Source organism: Acomys minous (assembly GCF_964271855.1).
Source record: "Acomys minous genome assembly, chromosome: 16".
Classification (NCBI taxonomy): Eukaryota; Metazoa; Chordata; class Mammalia; order Rodentia; family Muridae; genus Acomys; species Acomys minous.
In genome coordinates this window covers 4,641,975-4,662,200 of record NC_140498.1, presented here as the reverse complement: position 1 = coordinate 4,662,200, position 20,226 = coordinate 4,641,975, and the positions used below count along the sequence as shown (strand labels likewise).

Sequence of the window (20,226 nt, the reverse complement as noted above, 5' to 3'; positions counted from 1 at the left end):
GCAAAACAAAAAACAAAAAAACAAAAGAAAGAAAGAAAAAAGAGGTGGAAAGTTGTTAGGTCAGGGGGATGTGGTCCCTGGTCTGCTGGTCTCCTTGAGCAAGTTAGTTCTTACCAAAGACTTGTGACGGAACTGAGATGCCCCACAGGTCCAGTCCTTTCTGCTTACCACCTTTCTCTTTCTGTTTCTCCACTATGCTGTGACTCCAGTGTGCCGCCTCCTCTGGCCTCCAAAACTGTGGGTCAAACAAACCTTCCTTTCTTCTTTAAATACCTCACCTCAAGGTGCCTTGTTACATCAATACGAAATGATGCATAACATCACCCATTCTTCCTCAGCTAAAACCGCAGAAGCTGGACCAGACTTCCAGGAGCAGACTGCCTTGCCTATTTAAATGATTCTGAAAGCATCAGGACCTCACAGACATGAGCAGTAAGACCAGGCAAACAAGCTTTCTCTGGGTACCGCTCCCTCCCAGAAAAAGGCTTCAAAGATGGAGAAAGAGTACCAGCCTACTGCTAGAGGAAGTTCTGTTTTCAGGAGTATGTGTTGGATGCCTCCTCTCCTCAGGTCCTGTGCCCTCTCCAACCTCTGGAAGAGGCAAGAGCAACCTTTGCATCAACAGCAGAGCTGTGCTACCTGGTCATTGATGAGGTTCCTCTAGAGGATGCAAAAGAAACAGTGTTTTTCATCTGACGTTATCCTGTGTCATGGCACTGGACAGGTGCCAGCAGCAGAGAGGACCAGCCAGCTCAGGCAAGAGAAGTAGTCAGGCATTCTGGGCTTGGCTTGCCTATTAATTAGCCCAGAGCCCAATTAATCAGCCTTGCATAGCACATCTACAGGTTCCATGACACTAAGACTAATGGTCTTGGTAGCTTCTTGTTAAAAGCTGGAGGCAGACCTATGCATATGCCCACTTTCTTTCTTTTTTTTTTTTTTTTTTTTTTTTTTTTTGAGACAGGGTTTCTCTGTGTAGCCTTGGCTGTCCTGGACTCGCTTTGTAGACCAGGCTGGCCTCGAACTCACAGTGATCCGCCTGCCTCTGCCTCCCGAGTGCTGGGATTAAAGGCATGCGCCACCACGCCCGGCTTCATATGCCCACTTTCTACACAGGGACCAGCCAGAGGTGCTTACAAGAGACAGGCTCACTCAGACCCAGCCCAGGTTAAAGTATCACCGGCCTTCACTGAGGGCTTTTCTGAGCTTCAGCTGCGGCAACATAAACAGAAGGCAACAGGAGTGGGAAAGGAGGCGTTTGGAGAGCCCTGGCTTCCTGCTGCGTTTTCCCTTAGCCCCAGCTTGTCCAACCTGGGTGGATTCCCGGACTTAGAATCTCCTGTAGAAACTGACTACCTACACTGTAGTTGGGAAGCTTCAGCCTTTGGGAAAGAGATGATGAGACACCAAATGCCAAGGGATGAAAGAGCCAACTGAGCAGTGTCTGGTGGCTTTGCTGGTTGTTGCCTGTGTAGCTTAGCCATCAGCTTGGCTAGCCTTGAACTTGTCATTCTCCTGCATCAGCCACCCACGTGGTAGGATTACAGGTGTGTACCACCATGCCTCGGAAAGAGAATTCTCTTTATGAAATTTGTTTAGTTAATTGTGTGTTTTAAACAGGTTCTGTACAAAGAAAACTGGACGAGGTCTATCTAGTTCGTGGTTTTGGAGGTCTAGAAGTACAGCACTCCAGTCAGCCCCTGATAAGGCCTTATACTAAGTCATAGTATGAGGGATGTTATCTGGAGGATGAGTGTGTGTGTGTGTGTGTGTGTGTGTGTGTGTGAGAGAGAGAGAGAGAGAGAGAGAGACAGACAGACAGACAGACAGACAGACAGACAGACAGAAACAGAGAGGTGTCACCCAATGAAAGAAGCAAGAAGAGCCAAATGAGAAAACCAGTCTCCTTAAAACAACCAATCCAATCCCAAGGTAACTAATCCAGCCTCAGGAGACAGGTGTGGTCCTCCTAAAGACCTGATGGTCCTCTACTACACCCTACCTCTTAAAAGTTTCCCCCCTTTCAGTATCATTCCACTTGGGGACTGTGCTTTCAGAAAGTAAAACTTTAGGGGAGAAAGCAGGGCAGATGGGATGGAAGAATAGGAGCCTATTTCTGACTATTTTGCCTCTTGATATTCTCTGGTGTTACTTGTCACTTGTCTTTACCCTCAAACAACAACAATTTGTGAACTTAATTCTATAACTAAACTATTCAAACAACAATTTGCAAGCTTAATTGACTCTATAATTATGCATATATATTTGTGTGTGTGTGTGTGTGTGTGTGTGTGTGTGTGTGTGTGTGTGTGTGTGTGTAGAGCATATGTCTGGTGTGTGTAGGGAGGTCAGAGGACATACTTTCTCAGTCAGTTCTTGCCTCCCACCTTGTTGAGGGTGGGATTCTCTTGTCTTGGCCACAGAATTGCATATTTCACATTTGCTAGTTTCCTTGCTTAGGGTTTCCGTTGCTGTGATAAAACGCCATAACCAGAAGCAGTTTGGGGAGGAAAGGGTTTATTTCATCTTGTATTTCTGTGTCATAGTCCATCAAGGGAAATCAGGGCAGGAACTCAAGGCAGGAACCTGGAGGCAGGGACTGAAGAAGAGGTCATGAAGGAGTGCTGCTCACTGGTTAGCTCCCTGTGGCTTGTTCAGCCTACTTTCTTATACAGCAGGATTACCAGCCAAGGGTTGGCATCACCCACAGTGAGATGGTCCCACCCACAGGGATCATTAGTCAACAAAATGCCCAACAGACTTGCCTCTATGCCTCTGTCAATTGAGAATTCTTCCCAGATTACTCTAACCTGTACTATAAAACTGACCAGCACACTGGCCCATGAGCTTTCGGCAATTCTTCTGCCTCTGTCGCCCACCTTGCTGTAGAGATGCTGGGATTACAGATGCATGCCACCACATGCAACTTTTTATGTGGGTCCCTGGTTTTGAACTTGGGTTGTCAGGCTTGTGTGGCTAAGACATTTAGTAACTGAGCCATCTCCCTGGCTCTTCTCATATCATTTTTATGCATGCATAAGCTGATGTGCATGCATAAGTTCATGTGCATGCACATGTGCTCACCTGTGCAAGCACATGTGGAGGTCAGAGGCTGATATCCAGGGGCCCTTACTCCTTTGCTTCTCCTCCTCATCTTTAGGCTCTGTTCAGTTCACTGATTGGCCAGCTCCTGGGATCTGCCTGTCTCCTCCCAGTGATGAAATGACGGCTCTGCAGCGGCTATGCTTGACTCTTGCGTGATCTCTAGGGCTCTGAACTCAGGGCCTCATGCCTTGCAGGACAAGTGCTTCCCCGACTCAGCCCCACTAGCAGGTGCTCTCAGTGGCCAGCCTGAGTCCTTTGATGATGAAGCCTTCCTCTTTCTTCACACTGATTCCTCCTAAACTTTCAGATGTGGGAGAACATCTTCTAAGCACTCTGTGGCCACAGGTTCCAGCTCCTGCTCTTTAGGAATACTGGGAGGGAAATTGTGCTTCTACTGAACACGTGTAGAGTTTATCACCACCATTCCCTAAGCACTGTGTGTAACTGTACCACATTTACAATTGTTTTCAGTGGCACATTCTCAAGAAATACCCATGGAAACTAGGCGGTGGTAGCACATGCCTTTAATCCCAGCACTCGGGAGGCAGAGGCAGGTGGATCTCTGTGAGTCTGAGGCCAGCTTGGTCTACAAAGCAAGCCCAGGAGAGCCAAGGCTACACAGAGAGACCCTTGTCTCAAAAACTTAAAACAAACAAACAAACAAACAAACCAAAAACATGCGGCAATTTTTGCAGATGTTTTTGTTTGAGACAGGGTTGTGCTCTATAGTTCTGAATGTCCTGGAACCTTTTTTCTATTCCAGGCCTGACATTCACGGTATTACTCCTGCCTCTGCCTTTCAAGTCCTGGAGTTACAGGCAGAGGCCTCCGTGCCCAGTGTAGAGGTTCATTAACATTGGCAAGGGATGCACTGAACATAGGCTATGGTTTGAATGCTATGTACAACTAGACAAGGAGATCAAGCATCCGGAAAATTGAGTTTCTGGGGGGGGGGGTGGCGCAAGAGGTTCTGGAACAGTCTCTTGTGGATAAGCGAGGGACAATTTCCCCTTTGCTATGAAGGAAACCGGAGTGATGTTCAGCGAGTTCTTGTACGTGGAAGACTATATTTCTGTCACTTTTCCTCCAAAAAGAAAGCTTGGCTGCATGTACAATTCTAGCCCATAATATGCCAGAGGGCTCTTTTGTTTTTCTTTGAAAAAGAGGTCCACTGGCCTTGAATGTCTTTTGTCTCCCTGTTCTGGGGGGCTGGAAGTACAGGCTTGTGCTGCTGCAGTCAGCTAAAATCCATTCTGCTTTTGTTTCATAGTTTCTGTTTCGTTCCTTTGTTTCTTCTGCCTCAGCCTTGATGAAATGGCCACCTCAGGCCTGTTCAAAGCTCAGCTCCCAGAATTCATTCATTCATTCATTCATTCATTCATTCATGCATGCATTCATGCATGCATGCATGCGTTTACTCACTCAGTGTTCTGGGCACTGTGCTGAGACTGAACTGTGAACCAGAGGTGTGTGCCACTGCCTTCCTGAATCTCATCTGTAGTTCATCCCTTTGTTTATATGGGGGTGTTAGCTCCCTGGCCCCCTTCTTCTGGCCAAGTCTCTGAACTGCTCACTCTCAGAAGAATATGAAGACAACACCAGAGTCTAGACTAATGCCTATGAAAATGCCACTCTCAAAATGCAGTGTACTCCACTTCCCCCAGAGCCCTTTCCTGTGACTTACAGTTTGTAAATAGTCAGGGCTGGAGAAACAGTAGACAAAGAGAGAACCAGCCAGACAAAGAGAAGATGCCCAGCATTCTTGTGGACCAAAACTTGAAGCTGGTGACATTGTTGTGCGAGAGGCAGGGCCACCGTGGGTAGATAGCTCCCTGTGGGAGCCCACCTACCACGAACAGGTGTCCAGCATAAAGAATAGCCCAGTAAGTCAGCCTATTTTTGTTTTTTGAGTGGTCTCAGTATGTAGCCCAGGCTGGCCTTCAACTCATGAAAGTCCTTCTGCGTCAGTCTTCCAGATACTGAGATTACATCCAGATGTGACCATCACACCTGGCCCAGGTGGGATGTGGTCTTCCTAGGGTTCTTTTGCCCGGTGGCCCCTGCTGAGTACAGAAATGTGAGTAGAGGCCACTCCTGAGAAGCATCTAGAATCACTCGGCGTGTGCTAGCAATAAACTAATTGCTAGGGCCTGAATCCTTCAAGCCGCTCCCAGCCACGTCCTGGCTACTTCTCGATGTCCAGCTGGCTACATGGCTGGGGAAGGAAGAATGTGCTGGCAAGTTCTTTGTGGAGGAGCCTTCAAGCAGTGCCAATCACAGCGCTGGGCTCATTAGCAGTCATTGTCATGGCAACGGGTCTGCCAGAAAGTGGCTCGTTAGGCTGACAACTTCAGAGGTATTATATATAGATCTGGGTGTGGGGGGGGAGAGGGGGTGCAGAGCCCTGTGGATATGCCTTTCTTTAGAGCTCCCATTGCCTCTGGGTTTGGGGTGTGAGAAGACAAGGAACGGAGGACCTTAAAACTCTCTGATCCGCTGCTAAGTCAAGTGTCTGGCGGCCACCCGTGAACACCTGCAGGTAGCGTTCGCTCACTGCTCTAGAAGGTAAGAGGCAGGTGCTCCTAGAAGCAACCCGCAGGTGGAGATGGTGTCCCGGCATGAACTTCAGTGTGACGTGTGGAGGAGGCTCTGGGGAGCTTGGTAGAGGGGTCGGAACTCACTGGAGGCTGTCGATAGACCCTCAAGTCTTTTCCTAAAATAGTCTGTCAGAGGGCTTGGGGTTAGGTAACAGGATCCTTCTCTTTCATGAGTAACTGAACTCAACGCCGCCTTTTTATGAATCGTACTTATTGAAATTTTAGGCTGCCTCCTGGTTTCTATCTCAGAGGTGATGGTTTCTCTCAGTTGCTCCCGCTCATGCTGTATCGGAGCAGCACTCGAGTGTAGCGAGCCGAGGTCTCAGGGTGCAAACTGCCTTGATCTGGTGGTGAAAGCCTGGCGCAGGAATGTGCACGCACCAGAGGTTTAGCTTGTGTGCTGAGCTGATCACGCTTGTTTTTTGTTTTGGGGTAATCGTGTGTTTTGCTTGGCTTCATTTTTTGTTTTGTTTGTTTTTGTTTGTTTGATGATTGATTTGTTGATATTTCCTTTGGGTTTTTGTTTGCTTTGAGACAGGGTCTCACTGTGTAGCCTAGCCTGGCCTCAGACTCACCAGGTAGCCCAGGCTGGCACTGGGCTGACCATGCTCTTGTCTCGGCCTCCTGAATGCTGGGGTTGCAGGGGTGTTCCACCGCATCCCAATGGACCATTTCTTTTGAACTTTGGGTGGCGCCCCTTACTTGATCGCTTGCTTGCTGTTTTCCAAGGGGAGTCAGTAGTGCCATTAGGAGGAATTGGTTTTGTTTATTGTGTTTAAAATAAGGAGATGAGGGAAGTCAGCCGACAGCCAGGGAACGAACGTGATGCCTGGGTGAGGGTGGTGATATTTTTGCACATCTCCTGGGAAGGCATATGCTCCTTTGGAGACTGTGAGACAAGCAGGAGGTTTGGGCCTGAGCTGTCATTCCCCTTGTGGGAGTCGTATCTCAGGTGGGCAAGTACTGACATGGGTCTGAGTGTGGGTTGCTGGCAGGAGACGGGCTGAAGATAACTTGGCATCGGGTAATTGGACAGAATTTTCTATCAAGAGAGCTAATTTTAGTTGGTGGGTTTGATTGACTGACTGAGTGAAGCTTTTGTATATTCTTGGACTGGACCCAGGGCACACTAAATCTATGCTCTGCCAATGAGCTATACCCTCAGCCCCGAAGCAATATTCGAAAGTAGTTTGGTTTAACCATTTAATTACCTGCACAACATTGCACACATCATTAAACCTCTGACTGTGACAGTCCTTACTTAAAAATAGAACAAAGCATCACTAATACAGACATCTTATACAGGTGTGTAAAGCACTTGACCCTGAGCCTTGTGTACTAAAGACATTTAGGTATAGAAATCCTTATAGATACATAGACATCAGGCCTGTGTGCAGATCTTCCTGGAGAACCCTTCTAGACTAAGGCTCATTTGGGCTTATTTTCTACTGTTTGCTTGTTTGCTGCTATGGTAGAGATTAGACCCAGGTCCATCCACATGCTAAGCGAACACCCTACCACTGAGCTACATTCCTTGCCTTTGGTGTTTGAAGGCAGAGTCCCACTATGTTTCTCAAACTGGCCTTGAACAGGTGAGCCTCCTGCCTCAGCTTCCTGAGTGCCAGGATTGCAGGTGTGTGACCATCTAACCTAGACTAGGACTTTGAAGTGCCCCACAAACTTCTTGATGGTGCATATGAAGTAGAGCAAGGTACAAGTGTTTCTACCACTCTTATTTAAAATGGCTCCAAAGTGAAAACAATGCAAGCGTTCACCAAAAAATCGATGTATAAACAATGGTGCCATGTCTATTTGGACAATATAATATTACATAGAATAATTAAGGAATAATGTAATGCCTAGCGTGATACCGTGGGTGACCTTTACACCTGTTTGGAACAGGGACAAAAGGCTGACGCCTTCTCTCATATCCTCAGAGTATGAACGTTTGAGTGCAGCTAAGCGTGAAGCCTCGGACGGACTGAAACCTGGCCTTGCGCTCTGGTCTGGGGATGGCTCCTGTCAGAGGCAGAGCCAGGGTTTTATAGCTCCAGCAGAGACAACCTGAGTACTGCACTCAAGATTCCTCCCCTAGCAGGACCCCCTCACCACCACCCACCCTGCTCTGCTCCCTCCGATCGTGTCTGTTCTGGGTTTTGTGGCCCTACTGTGGCACCTCTGCTCTTCCTTCCTCTTCCTATGGGAAAGAGGCGATAGAGCTGAGGAAAGGAGCCACAAGGGTCAGGGAAAGGAAGGTGTCCTCGTCAGGTTTTTATTGCTGTGATAAAATAACCAAGACCAAAATTAACTCAGGGGTCGGGGAGTGGGGTGGTTATCTTAGTGTACAATTCCCTGGTCACACTCCATCACCGAGGGAAGTCAGGGCAGAGACCTGGAAATAGGAACTGAAATAAAGAGAAATGCTGCTTCCTGGCTTGCTCTCATGGTGTGCTCAGCTTGCTTGCCTATAGAAGCCAGGATCACCAGCCCAGGGGTGGCACAACACACAGTGAGCTGAGCCCTCCCGCACCAATTGTAAATTAAGAGAAATGCATTTTCTCAATTGAGGTTCCTCCTTCCAAAGAGCCCTAGCTTGTGTCAAGTTGACATAAAACCAGCCGGCACAGAATGAAAGCGTTTAACTAGGGAAGAAACTAATTAGAGAAGGCATTCAAGGGAGTCCTGAATTACTAGGTGGTCGCCCACTCTCTGCCCGTTGGGTGGTGACGGGCAGCTCCCCCAGGTCACCCATTCCTGACCCTCCGAGGCCATAAGAGTGAGGAGCACTGATGCTTTGGGACTTTTAAATGAGGACTGGCAGGTGATGAGGTTAAATTTTTGCCTTTGCATATTTTTAAAAGTTTTATTTTATGCATACGAGTGTTTGCCTGCACATGTCTGTGTGTCACATGTATGCAGTGTCTATGGAGCCCAAAAGAGGATATCAGACCCCCTGGAACTGGAGTTAAAGGTGTTTTTTGGGTTTGTTTGTTTGTTTGTTTGTTTGGTGAGTCATCATGTGGGTTCTGGGATCCAAACCTGGGCCCTCTGCAACACCAGGGAGTGCTGTTAGCTTCTGAGCCAGCTCTCTGCCCTGCTATGTGTTCTTCAAAGACAGTTTTTATCGTGATAAAAAGATATAAAGTTGAACATGCATAGCATTTATGCACTCATTATGTGCTGTAGAATATTTTTGCACATAGAGAGAGAGAGAGAGAGAGACAGACAGAGACAGAGACACAGAAACACACACACAGAGTCACACACACACACACACACACACACACACACACACACCCTACACAGAAACCCTGTATCTATCTTTCTGCCAAAGCCCTCTGCAGCCACTAGCATATTTTGCAGCATTGTCTGCTCTGGACACGTCACATAATGGAATTGAGATTACTGTGGCCTTTGTGATCTGAGTTGTTTCACTCAGCGTGACATTTTTAAGGCTCAGGCATGGTGCAGTGAGAACCAGGATCCTATTCCCTTTATTTCTGAGTGTTAGTCCGTTGTTTGGCTATCCCGTGTTCTATCCATCTCCTCAGGGATGGTATTTGGCCTTTGTGAATACTTCTGCCCTGAATACTCGTGCATGACTCGTTGGGATGCTTGTTTTCATTCTGAAGGGGAGAAGACTCCCCAGCTGTCTCCAGCATCTTTTGAGTCCTGATTTGTGGGGGGTCAACTAGCAAGAAGGACTTCTTCCTAAGAAAGAAAAAGGCTAGAAGGCTGCAGCTGGCTCCGGAGATGGAGGCAAGACAGTCAGATGGCCAGTAGAGAGGGCAACCAGGGGCTTTTTCACAGGTGTGGGACTGTCAGCATGGCACACCAGCCAAGTTAGAACTAGGACCAGCCAGTGCATGCTCTACCACCCCCCTTTTTGACCTACCTGGCTCAATACTAAGCCTCAGAGTCTCCCCAAAGATCTCAGTGCTCCCTAGGTAGGCGGGACCACAAGACAGTGTCCGTTGGTGGTCACTTGTCCTCATGTGCAAACTCAGGCTTCCTATGAGCTCACCGAGTTATACAAATAGATTAATCAGAGCCATTCTAAAAAGAAGAGTACTGAGAATCTGAGGAGGGTCAGGGTCCTTCCAGTCCCTTCAAAATTGGGGCTTTGGGACATCAGAGGACTCAGTTTACTGCTCTCTAGCCCACAGGACTCCCCTGACAAGCCCTCCCAACATTATCTCCAGAGAGCACTGACCTCCCTTTCGAGCACTCATAACAACAGTTGAGGGGTGACATTTCAGGCTGGGTGCAGGGGCAGTTGGAGGGGAGGTCAGTATGTCTGCCTGGACTTCAACTCTCATAGGATAGAGCCTGGCAGAGCACATCTCGGCCTCCCTCCCATTGAGGTACCCCATCTGTTGAGCAACGGTAGAGCTGTACCCTCTTTTGGGTTTGGGGTGTGTTACTGTGGATCTCCCCAGCGGGTTCCACACGTGGGCCCATGTTAGCATCTTTTGCTCCATACATGTGGAAGTACCCTGACTGAGTCACTTGCCCGAGGTTAAGTGGTGGCTGTGTGGCTGAGGTAGGGTTGGCACCAGGGGTGCTTCGAGCCTGAGCCTGAGGCTGTTTACGCGGCTGCTGCATCCCTCCCTGGATCTTCTCTGCCTTCCTATGAGCTGTGAGTCTTGCCCAACTGCCTTCCACAGCCTTCTGCCTTCCCAGGCACCACCACCGACCCTTCTATGGTACTCCTTGATGTTAGGCTCAAGGAAAGACAACCAGGCATCTCATGCCTCTGGTTCCAGAAGACTCTTCAGCAAGCCCCTTGACTCCATCCCCCACCCCTACTTTATTTCCCAAAGCCCTGGGTGTGCATGATCCTCTCTCTCTCTCTCTCTCTCTCTCTCTCTCTCTCTCTCTCTCTCTCTCTCTCTTCTCTCTCCTTCTTACCTTCCTTCATGATCTCCCTTCTTAGCTTCCTTTTGAGACAGGTTCTATTGTGTAGTTTGGCTCTAGAGTGACATGCAGGGCTGGTCTCACCTGCCCTCGGGTTCGTTTGTGCTTGGCATATGGTCTGTGCTGTCCAGGAGGACACTACACTGCTTTCAGGCTGGCTGCTGTGTATCTAACCATCACCCGTCTAGAGCGTGGCCTTTCGCATAATGAAAGAGAAGCTGTGGCTTAGCAGCTGCCTGTGCAGGAGACACAAACATCTGAGCACAGAGGAACAGTTGTGTGTGAGACATCCCGACACACACCACGGCTACCCAGAGGGCCAAGGGAGGCCGTGTTCACTCCCAGCAGTACCTGGGATTAGCTCTTCTCTCTTCTGGTACAAAGGCCACCACAGGAAGCTGAGACAAAAACCCTCGCAATGCAGGCAGGAGACGGGCATCAGATCACACATGACATTGCTCCAGTTTCCTGCTTCCCTAACTATTGGTCACTATTGGTCACTGGTAACCAAAGGAGCCACTCCTGTGGGCACATCAGAAGACACCGAGGTCACTCAGGACCTGGTGGCCTTCTGTGTTTCTAAACAGGTTTTGCTGAGAAGTTCTCAGCCTTCTGTAGCTAGAATTCTGATTTTTGTGAATTTGCCTTTCCGAAAGGCACAGCAATTGTGTGGGCTAATTTGGATCCTCTGCCTTTATTTATTTTTAAGTGTTCTTTAGCTGAGAACCTTCATTTTTGTGTTTATTGGAGAGTTACATGGAAAGGATAAGTAGAAAACGGAGAAGAAAAATGTCTTATAATCCCACCACTGAGGAATCACAGATGCCGTTGCCGCTTGTGCCCACCTTACGCCTAATGCTCTGACTTACATATTCTTCTGTTTTTTAAGATGAATGTTATTGCTCATGATCACAGGAACCAAGCCTAAAGTGTCTAGTTTGTCTTAAAAATCCTGGTTCCCTTTGCCACCGTGACATGGATGGCAGTTGGAGAGCCCAACCCAGCTCTCGCAAACTCTCGCAAACGTTATTATAGAATGTTTTACACCTCGTTCTGCCGTCACTTGCATTAATTAATTCTGCTAGGTTTGCACAGTGGGCCTAGGGCTGCCTGTAGCTGTACTCAGTGGTCCTGCGGGGTGTAGACTGCACAGTCCACAGCGGGGCATGTGGAGTGACACGGCCCCTGGGAAGCGCAGCATGCTGTGATGGATTTTTTTTGCAGGGTCTGATGGAGTCTGCTCTGGGGGAACCATGCCTTCTGTGAGAGTGAGAGGACACTTCATACGTGTCACCTGCCCCGAAAAAGGCCTGCAGACCATGCTCTTTCTCTCTCTCTCTCTCTTGTGCTTCAGAACAGTTGTGAAATGGCAAATGTGTCTGACCCCTTCCCTTTTCTCCTACAGAAGCCTGGGATGGTCCCCCCTCCGCCGGGAGAGGAGAGCCAGACGGTCATCCTTCCGCCTGGCTGGCACAGCTACTTGTCTCCTCAGGGCCGCCGTTACTATGTCAACACGGCTACCAATGGTGAGTCCTGCTCAGGAGCAGCCTTTTCCAACCCCCAGGCCACTGCCTCTTCCCAGGGGTGCCTCTCTCCCTCCCTCCCCTCCCTCTGGTTTGGGGCGTTTTTTCTTGCTAAATCTGACCTGAGAAAAGGTAACCTGGCATCTTAACCCTCAGGCTCTAGAGTTAATTTAACACGTGCCAGAGGTTACAGTAGAGTCCTGCTCATCCCCGGTGCTGAGGGTTGGGGCCTGGGTCTACGTTCTGGAAGCTGCTCCAGGGGACAGCTGTCCTTCAGAAACCCTGACACCTCACACCCACCTTCATCTGTTCAGAGATGGCCCCAGAGGCTAGTTCAACAGATCAAGGTGATCCACGCTGTCTAGGGCCGCTGAGGGGCTAGAACGGAGACTGCAAATACACTTTCTAGTTTACTGTAACCCCCTTCTCTCGACGGAAGAATCTCCCTGGATGCTGCACTGTGGGCTGTGCACTTGGAAATGATGGGATTCAGTGTGGACCCCTCATCCCTGCTGCCCCGACCCCCATCTTCCCCCATACCGTTCGTTTCCTTTCTCTCTTCTCTCTCCGTTCTTTCAAAACAGGCTCTCATTTGGTAGGCTAGGCTGGTCTGAAATTCACCACACAGCCCAGACTGCTCATGACTACATGCTGGTTCTCCCGTGACAGCCTCCCAGGTGCTAGCATTGGAAGCCTCCATCCATCCACCCAGCCGCTCCCCACATATCTCTGAGCTGAATAGGAGGAGCTCTGTGCCCCGAAGAGTTAAATTTGCCTAGACCTCCCGAATGTCTCCAGGATCCCAAACGTGGAGTTGGGAGATGGTTTATAAAATGTTGTGCCGTGTGGGTAGTGTTGTTAGGAGTTAAGCAGGACACTTTTCAGGTTGAAGGCAGAAGAATAAGGCAGCTGAGAAGCCTGGCCTCCCTATATCCACAAAGGACTTTACCCAGGAGGCGCAGCACAAGGAAAATTGGCCTTGGTGACATCCTAGACATGTATGCCCAAGCAGAAGTGAATGCCTGCCTGTTGGTCCAGTCTTGGCCTCACTTCTGTCTTCTGCCGGTGTGACATCATAGCTCTCTGTCTTGCCACTTGGAGTGTGAATGTTGTTAATAAGATTTCTGATTTTGAGCCTTTACTGAGAGGGGGGCGGGGTCCCAGCGAGAAGACAGGCAGCAGCCAACCAGAGGGAGACAAAGAGAGGCTGACAGCTGCTACTTTGGGTGGCTGGCTTGTCCATACCACAAGCACCCTAACCTGCTGGCTCAGCAAGATGTCCCCCTTGAAGCGAGGTGATGGGGGGGTTTCTAGGAAAAGGGAAGTAGGGCTGTTTTTCACTCTTTTAATCTCACACTTCCTCAAAACAAACACTTGAGCAGCTCTGCCCTGCTCAGGGAGCTCAGATGTTTCAGGGGTGCCTGTGGCTGTTTGAATGCACCTCCCCTTGGGGAGTGGATTCTTCAGCACTGTTCCCCAGGGGAGTGGGTGTCTGAACACAGATCTCCATCTGTGCAGTGCAGTTTGGACTGGAGGAGCTCAAGAGCAGGAATTTGAGTGGATTTTGTTCTTTGTTCATTTTAGCCAGACTGTTGCAAGGAGGAATAGAGAAAGTCCCTCTCTAGGCTCTCCCGCCCCCCCTCAAAGCATAGTGCATTCTCAGGGTTAAAAGCCAATAAATAAAAATGGGATTCAAATCAACAATAAAAGCCCCCAGAGCTATTTATCACGTGTATCCTTTGAGGCATTTATTTTCTCTATCATCTAAGCATAGACATGGTGGTGTTTTTAAAAAATAAATTACAAGTGCTACCCAGTCTATCTTTTAAATAACAACAATACTTCATTGCAGACATTGTTCTATATTTTGAGTATTTCCGTCTAACTCTTTCCTTTTAATTGCTGTGTATCCAGAATGTGCTGCCATTCGTTTAAGTACTGCTCTACTCTGAGTGGAAGTGCAGCCGGTTTCTATCAACAGACGGTGTCCAGCAGCTCTCTCCCATATACCAGTAGGTCAGAGCTCCCTTGGGGTTGTGGGATGCAGGAAGCTCCTCAGGTTGGCGAGCTCATTCTCTAACCGACCGGGCACTAACTAGTTTGGATTTGGAGTGTCACGGTCTCTGTCGTGGCTACTTTATCACTGCAGCATGGGCAGTAATGTAGCCAGTATGTAAACCAGCGAGTGCAGCTACGTCCTAGTAAAACTTTACGTATGGCAAAATGGGGAGGGACTTTATGTTTAGACACTGGAATAGGAATGGTGGGAAACTCTTATGTGACCTGAAATTGCATTGTTTTTACTTTTGAGCATCCCAAACTGCAAAAGATGCTTTGGGTTCACAAAGGTCCTTGGCGGTGATAGGGTGGGGTGGTTTGCTAGATTATCTGGTGGGTCTGGTAGGCGGGCCCTGGCCACTTTCTCTCTTTTACTGAGTAATCCTAATTCCTTGGTCTTGTGTTCTGGGTGTGGCTTGGTCTGCAATTACCCCCTCATTAAGTGGGTATTGAACTCATTGTTCTTAAGGCGTTGTATGTCTGTTTGCGTTGCTGGGGATTGAACCCACGTTCTGGGCAAATACCGTATCGTGTTGTGTTACACAACACATGTCAATGCCGGACGCAGATTTTAAATGAAAACCTGATTGAGCATCCATGGGAAGGGCTGTGTAGAAGTCTGCAGTATGTGAAGAGTGCCACACAGAGAGCCCGTGGGGCCAGGGATGCTCCCTGGAAGTAGAAAGGACCAGGAAGGGGCAGGATGGGACATGCCTCTCACAGCAGCCTCTGGGCACCATTAAGGATTGCTACATGGTCAGGAAGAGAAGCAAGCAGCTTCGTCTCTCCTTCTAAAGCGCCTCCGGGCATGCTTTATTGGTCTCTGCCCCCTGACCCCCACCTGCCTGTCTGTATCAGAGTCTCTAGTAGAATTGTTCCTTGTTTGTATACTTGCCGCTGCCTCTGGACCACTAAAGCCTCCGAGTTGGTACCTCGCTGCTGGACTCCCCTTTGGGTCCCAGCTTGCATGTCTCATGCCAACCCCCCCCCCCACGTGTCCAGGCGGGAGCTCGTAAAGAAGCCAAGCCCACTACCCACTGCTGCGAGCCATTGCGTATGCACTTCTCATCCTCCCTTAGGATAATTTTCAAATATCCTCAAAGTGACATTCAGGATCTCTGATAAAAATAAATTAAGTTTAAAAAAAAAAAAAACCTCTCAGAGATGCCTGTGTCCTTTATGGGGCTAGGGGCTAGTGTTTGCATAGAACCTACAGCCAGCCTCCTTACATGGGCTTTAAGTCATTTCTAGTTATATATAACACCAATCCGGTGTCAATGCTGTCTAAAAACTTGTTACTCTGTGTTGTTCAGGGACTAATGACTAGAAGGAAAAGCAAACAACAACAATAACAAAAAGTGCATATTTAGACTATATGCACATGTCTTCCCCTGAGCATCTCAGCCCTCTGTGACTCCTGGAATCCAACAGTGCAGAACCCAAGGATCCTGAGAACCGCCTGGATTTCTTCCTGTCCCCTAATCCTTAATCCGTCTTCGCCCAGTGGGCACTTGAACATAATAGGTATTCCTTGCAAAGCCTCATTTACATCAGCGTCCCCTTCCTCTGACAATCTGCTTACTCTCACATCCATTTAGGATTTCATAGATAAAGGTGTGCACTCTGCTTGCCAGCGTCAGGCTGTGGGTCACACAAAGCCAAATGAGACACAGGCTGTGCTCTCAGAGACTGCAGCTCCAAAGGGGTCAGAGACAAGCATTGCAGGCAATGACAAAGTAGGGTGTGAAATCCAGGAAGGGACCTGTTACCTGCATATGGGTGGTGGTGGTGAAAGAGGGCTCTAAGGAGGGGCAATGGGAAGCAATGGAAAGTTTCCAAGCAGTGGCAAGGCCCCATCACAACCTTATAGCGAGACTGCTTTTCACGCAGCAGAGAAGGGGTTGGGAGCAGCGAGCGTGGAGTAGACCGCCTAAATGAAAAGAGAAATAATGAGGTCAGCACAATTGACAGCGGTAGCCCCGACAGAGGGGGCTGAGCTCTCTCCAACAGGATGTGGCAGGCCAGTGGCAGGGAGCTTGAAGCTTGCTTGCCTCCTGGCTTGCTGCTGCCTTGTGTGCCAGTCGTGAAGTAAGCAAGTGAGAACAGGAGACACTCAGAGGGCAGCCGGAAGGAAGGAAGTGAATCCATGCCTCAAGCTTGGTTCCTTGCGGTACCAACCAGCACACAGTTGGATGTGCTTGTGCCTCAGAGGACGTCCAGGCTGCTGGTGGAAGTCCAGAGAATCCTGTGGATGCATGGCCCAGCAGGCAGAGAGCAGAGTGGATGGATTCCACCCCTGTGGCCACTGTTGTGCGGTGACCAACACACACAACTAAACAGAGTATTCTTTTCTCTAGCGTAGAGGTACAGACATACCACCCAGTGCAAAGCCTGTAAAAGAGAGCTCTGAATACAGAGTTTGGGGGGGGATGACGGGGAGGGGTGCCTCAGAGACAGAGGGGAACTCCTGGAGATAGGAGGAATGAATCCATGCAAGGTAGGGTTGTAAAAAGCCAGGGAACAGAGACCACAGAGGGAGGGGAAGCCAGGGACAGACAGAAATACAGATCATGTTTACAACAGGAGGACCACGTAAGCCCCTGGGGAGACACAGCTTATTTTGTGAATGGCGTTAGTGAATGAGCCCGGAAGCCCAGCAGGAAGCTTCCGTGGGTAAGTTACTGCAATCCTGCCACTGGTTTTGTATAGACTCACCAGCCTCTCCAGCAGAGCGTGAGTGCGTTGAGTCATGAACTTGGGAAGCCCCATCCCCTGCACTTCCCCACAGCTCTGCCTCTCCAGAGCGTTTCATCACGTGGAGTGGCCCTGAGTGCAGCCCGAGGAGGCCAGGGACCCCAGTGGCAGGAAAATGCTTCCGCTTCCGCCTCATGAAGGAACGTGCTCTCTGCTTCTGCGGAGTGGACTACACCAAAATCGGGGCAGCGCGTACTGTGCTTCATAACTGGTGAACTGCTAGCAATAGCCTACTCTATTCATTCAGGAGCCTGCGACGGCGTTAAGGGTCTATGTTGGGCTAATTTAATGGAAGGGCAAAAGCTAGGCGGCTTGAAAACAAAGTCTGGAAAATCTGGAGGCTGGGATGTCCACGATTAAAGTACCTCCAGATTAAGTGTCCAGCAGCAGCCTGCCCTCTGGTTGCTAGAGATAGACTCTCTTGCTACAGTCACGTGGAAGAAAGGGTGAACAAGCTCCCGTGGGCTCTTTTATAAGAACATGGATGCCAAGTGAGCGGGGGCTCTCATGACCGGAACATCCCTCAAGTTCCCGCCTCTTAGCACCATCACAGTGGGGACTGAGGGTCAATGTGTAGGCTGCAAGTAGCAGAGCCTCTTGCGCAGCATCAGCTAACTGCCTCGAGAGACCTGGCGCAGCAGCGCTGGCTCTTCATTGCCAGAAGCCAACATCACTTTGTTGGCCTTTCTGATACTGTTTGGTGTAGACTTTACCATTTGAACAAGATGGAGATATTTGAAATTAGCATGGAAAACCAGGATCCCTTCTGTTTAATGTGTGAGTCATTCTCTGGTAGCAGACTTGCTAATCTTTCTGTGCATTAAACCAAGCCATTCCATTTGTTTTATCTATGTCTTTCTTTTTTTTTTAAGATTTATCTATTTATTATGTATACAATGCACATCAGATCACATTATAGATGGTTGTGAGCCACCATGTGGTTGCTGGGAATTGAACTCATGACCTCTGGAAGAGCAGTCAGTGCTCTTAACTGCTGAGCCATCTCTCCAGCCCCTTATCTATGTCTTCCATGCCTAAAGAAAGAGAATAGTTCGAGGTAATACTGTAGCCCTGGTTTTTTTGTTGTTGTTGTTTTGTTTTGTTTTTGGGGTTTTTTGTTTTTGTTTTTTTTAGAAAGCCGAGCCCAGGGAAAGGATTAAGTGTTAAGACCTTATTGAGAGATAATGAATTCAGAACATTGAGGACAGGTTAGAGAATGAAAAACAATGCCAGGGAAGAAGTTATGCCCTGCAGCTCAATGTCTGGCAATGGAAGGCAGGGCAGGCAGCAGCCACCAAGGAGGTCTGTTGACATCTTCAGAAGGGCTGTGGAAGAGCCAGCTGCACTTTGGAAATCCAGACTCCACCTCCTCACCCACCCCTCCTTGGGGAGCTATTTCTCTCTCTCTCCATCCCATTGGATTAGATCATCTGACTCCAAACAGCTTATCAGAAAGCCTGACTCAACTCCTCCCACGTGGATGCTTCTATTTCCAACGTGAGGTCCTAGCTGAACAGGCGTTACCTTGATAGGGATGAGAGCAGGACTCAAACATCCATGTCCCCGTGTAGAGACAGCCTTGGACACCCTGCGTCCTTGTCATTCACGCAGCAGGTTCAGTGGCTGGTGGCTTTACTCAGTACCCATCCCAGGGTGGATCTTCCAGATCATCTACCACAGGAGGCACTAAACTAAGGCCAGGAGCCAAATTCACTTCATATCTTGTTATAACACAGCCATGTCCCTGTGGTCTTCGTAGAACTGGCAAAACCAAAACTCTTCATTGTCCGGCCTTGGCAGAAAAGATGATCCCTGGCCTGACAGAGTCTACCAATGTCACACATCCAGACATGGGTTCATCCATGTACTAAGAGCCTCTGCCCAAAGTCACCAGGTCCCTGTAGTCAGGCTGTGACTACAGGTTTCAGTGATCAGCCGTCGAGCACGGTTGGTGATGACTAACCTTGGTATAAGGGTAAGTGAGCTCAAAGATTACTAGATAAAACGTTCACCGGAAATGACGATTTTAAGGGACATCTGCTTGTCCTATGAAGCGGCAAGTAAAATCTGAGAGAGCTGGCATTTGTTTCTATCCTCTTTTTGACAAAGAACTGGTGTCTTCAAATGTTTTATTGTGTTTGTGGCATAGACATAAGCCAGGGTTTGAGCTTTTGTGTTCATTTGCCAAATAGTCAGTCGTTTTCTTGATTTCTTATTTTAATTTTCCTTTAAGTGAGTGGATTCCCATTCAACTTTATTATACTAAGAACTAATGAGTTTCTAGGTAGGCTCTGCATATAACTAGTAATTGTGCAAACCATTCTTTCAGCTTTACTTTGTTCAAAGTAATTGGGTATTTTTCCAACTCTCTAGATAGAATGGCCCTGACAGTCCCCCCTCAATAAAAGTTGCCCAGAGAAGCATCTGTACCTAAACCTCCCATCTGTTTTTTTTTTTCCTGTCCATTTGTATTAGGCAAAGTAACACTAGAGCCAGCTTTTGTTTGGTACATTCGGTTGATTAAATTGTGCATTGTGCTCTTATGTGTATGAGTGTGTGAGCATGTGCAAACACACACACTCAGGGGTAGCCTTTGTTTGGGCTCTTTTTTTTTTTATCAAAAATAAATTCTTCTTTCATATAACACATCCCGGCCATGGCCACCATTTCCCCTCCCTCTACTCCTCCCAGCTCACACGCGAGGCAGGGGCACACGCGAACCCCCTCACCCCTGGCCCCCTGCCCAACACACATACCTTCCCTGTCCCCCAGATCCATTCCTCCTGCTTTTTCAATGGATTCATGGTTTTTAAAAAAGCTATTAAACACAAAATCATAGTATTATTCTACCTTGGTGTAGCCTTTGTTTTCTCCTCCTGAGCATCCATTTTAGTTTGTATTGCTTAGGTAATACTTGAGCACATAGCACATTTTCCCACCAGGTTTTATAAGGCCAAGCAATCTCTCATTTATGGCAGAGACTAAGAGACTTCAAAGCCATTCACCATGCCAATATGCTGACATCCAAAGACAAGGAAGGTGGACTATGTTCTTTGCTCTATCCTAAAGAAGTTGTTATTTTGAATTATTTAGTAAAGAATGTGATGCTGCAGCTCATTGGTTGTTACCTGGAGCTAACAGTCATCAGCAAATGGTCCGGATACCACTACCCTAAAAGGGTGTGTGGTGACGCTAACTCCATGTTCCCCTTCTTGCTTTGTGCTCAAGAAAACCGAAAGCCCAGGTCCACACTGAGACCTGGGTACTCACAC

General features: G+C 48.4%; 1 protein-coding gene across 16 annotated transcripts in view; it reads left to right on the top strand.

Moving 5' to 3' along the window:
* The window catches only part of GAS7 (growth arrest specific 7), a 234,323-nt gene that overhangs the window by 135,410 nt on the left and 78,687 nt on the right, over positions 1-20,226 (top strand). For 14 of the 16 annotated variants that reach the window (XM_084764353.1, XM_084764363.1, XM_084764368.1 and 11 more), the window contains exon 2: positions 12,025-12,145. In XM_084764353.1, the coding sequence (XP_084620479.1) occupies positions 12,025-12,145 (121 nt within the window). Of the gene's footprint in view, positions 1-5,521; positions 5,671-12,024; positions 12,146-20,226 lie in introns of those variants that run through there. The other 2 variants (XM_084764356.1, XM_084764367.1) reach the window with 1 other exon arrangement.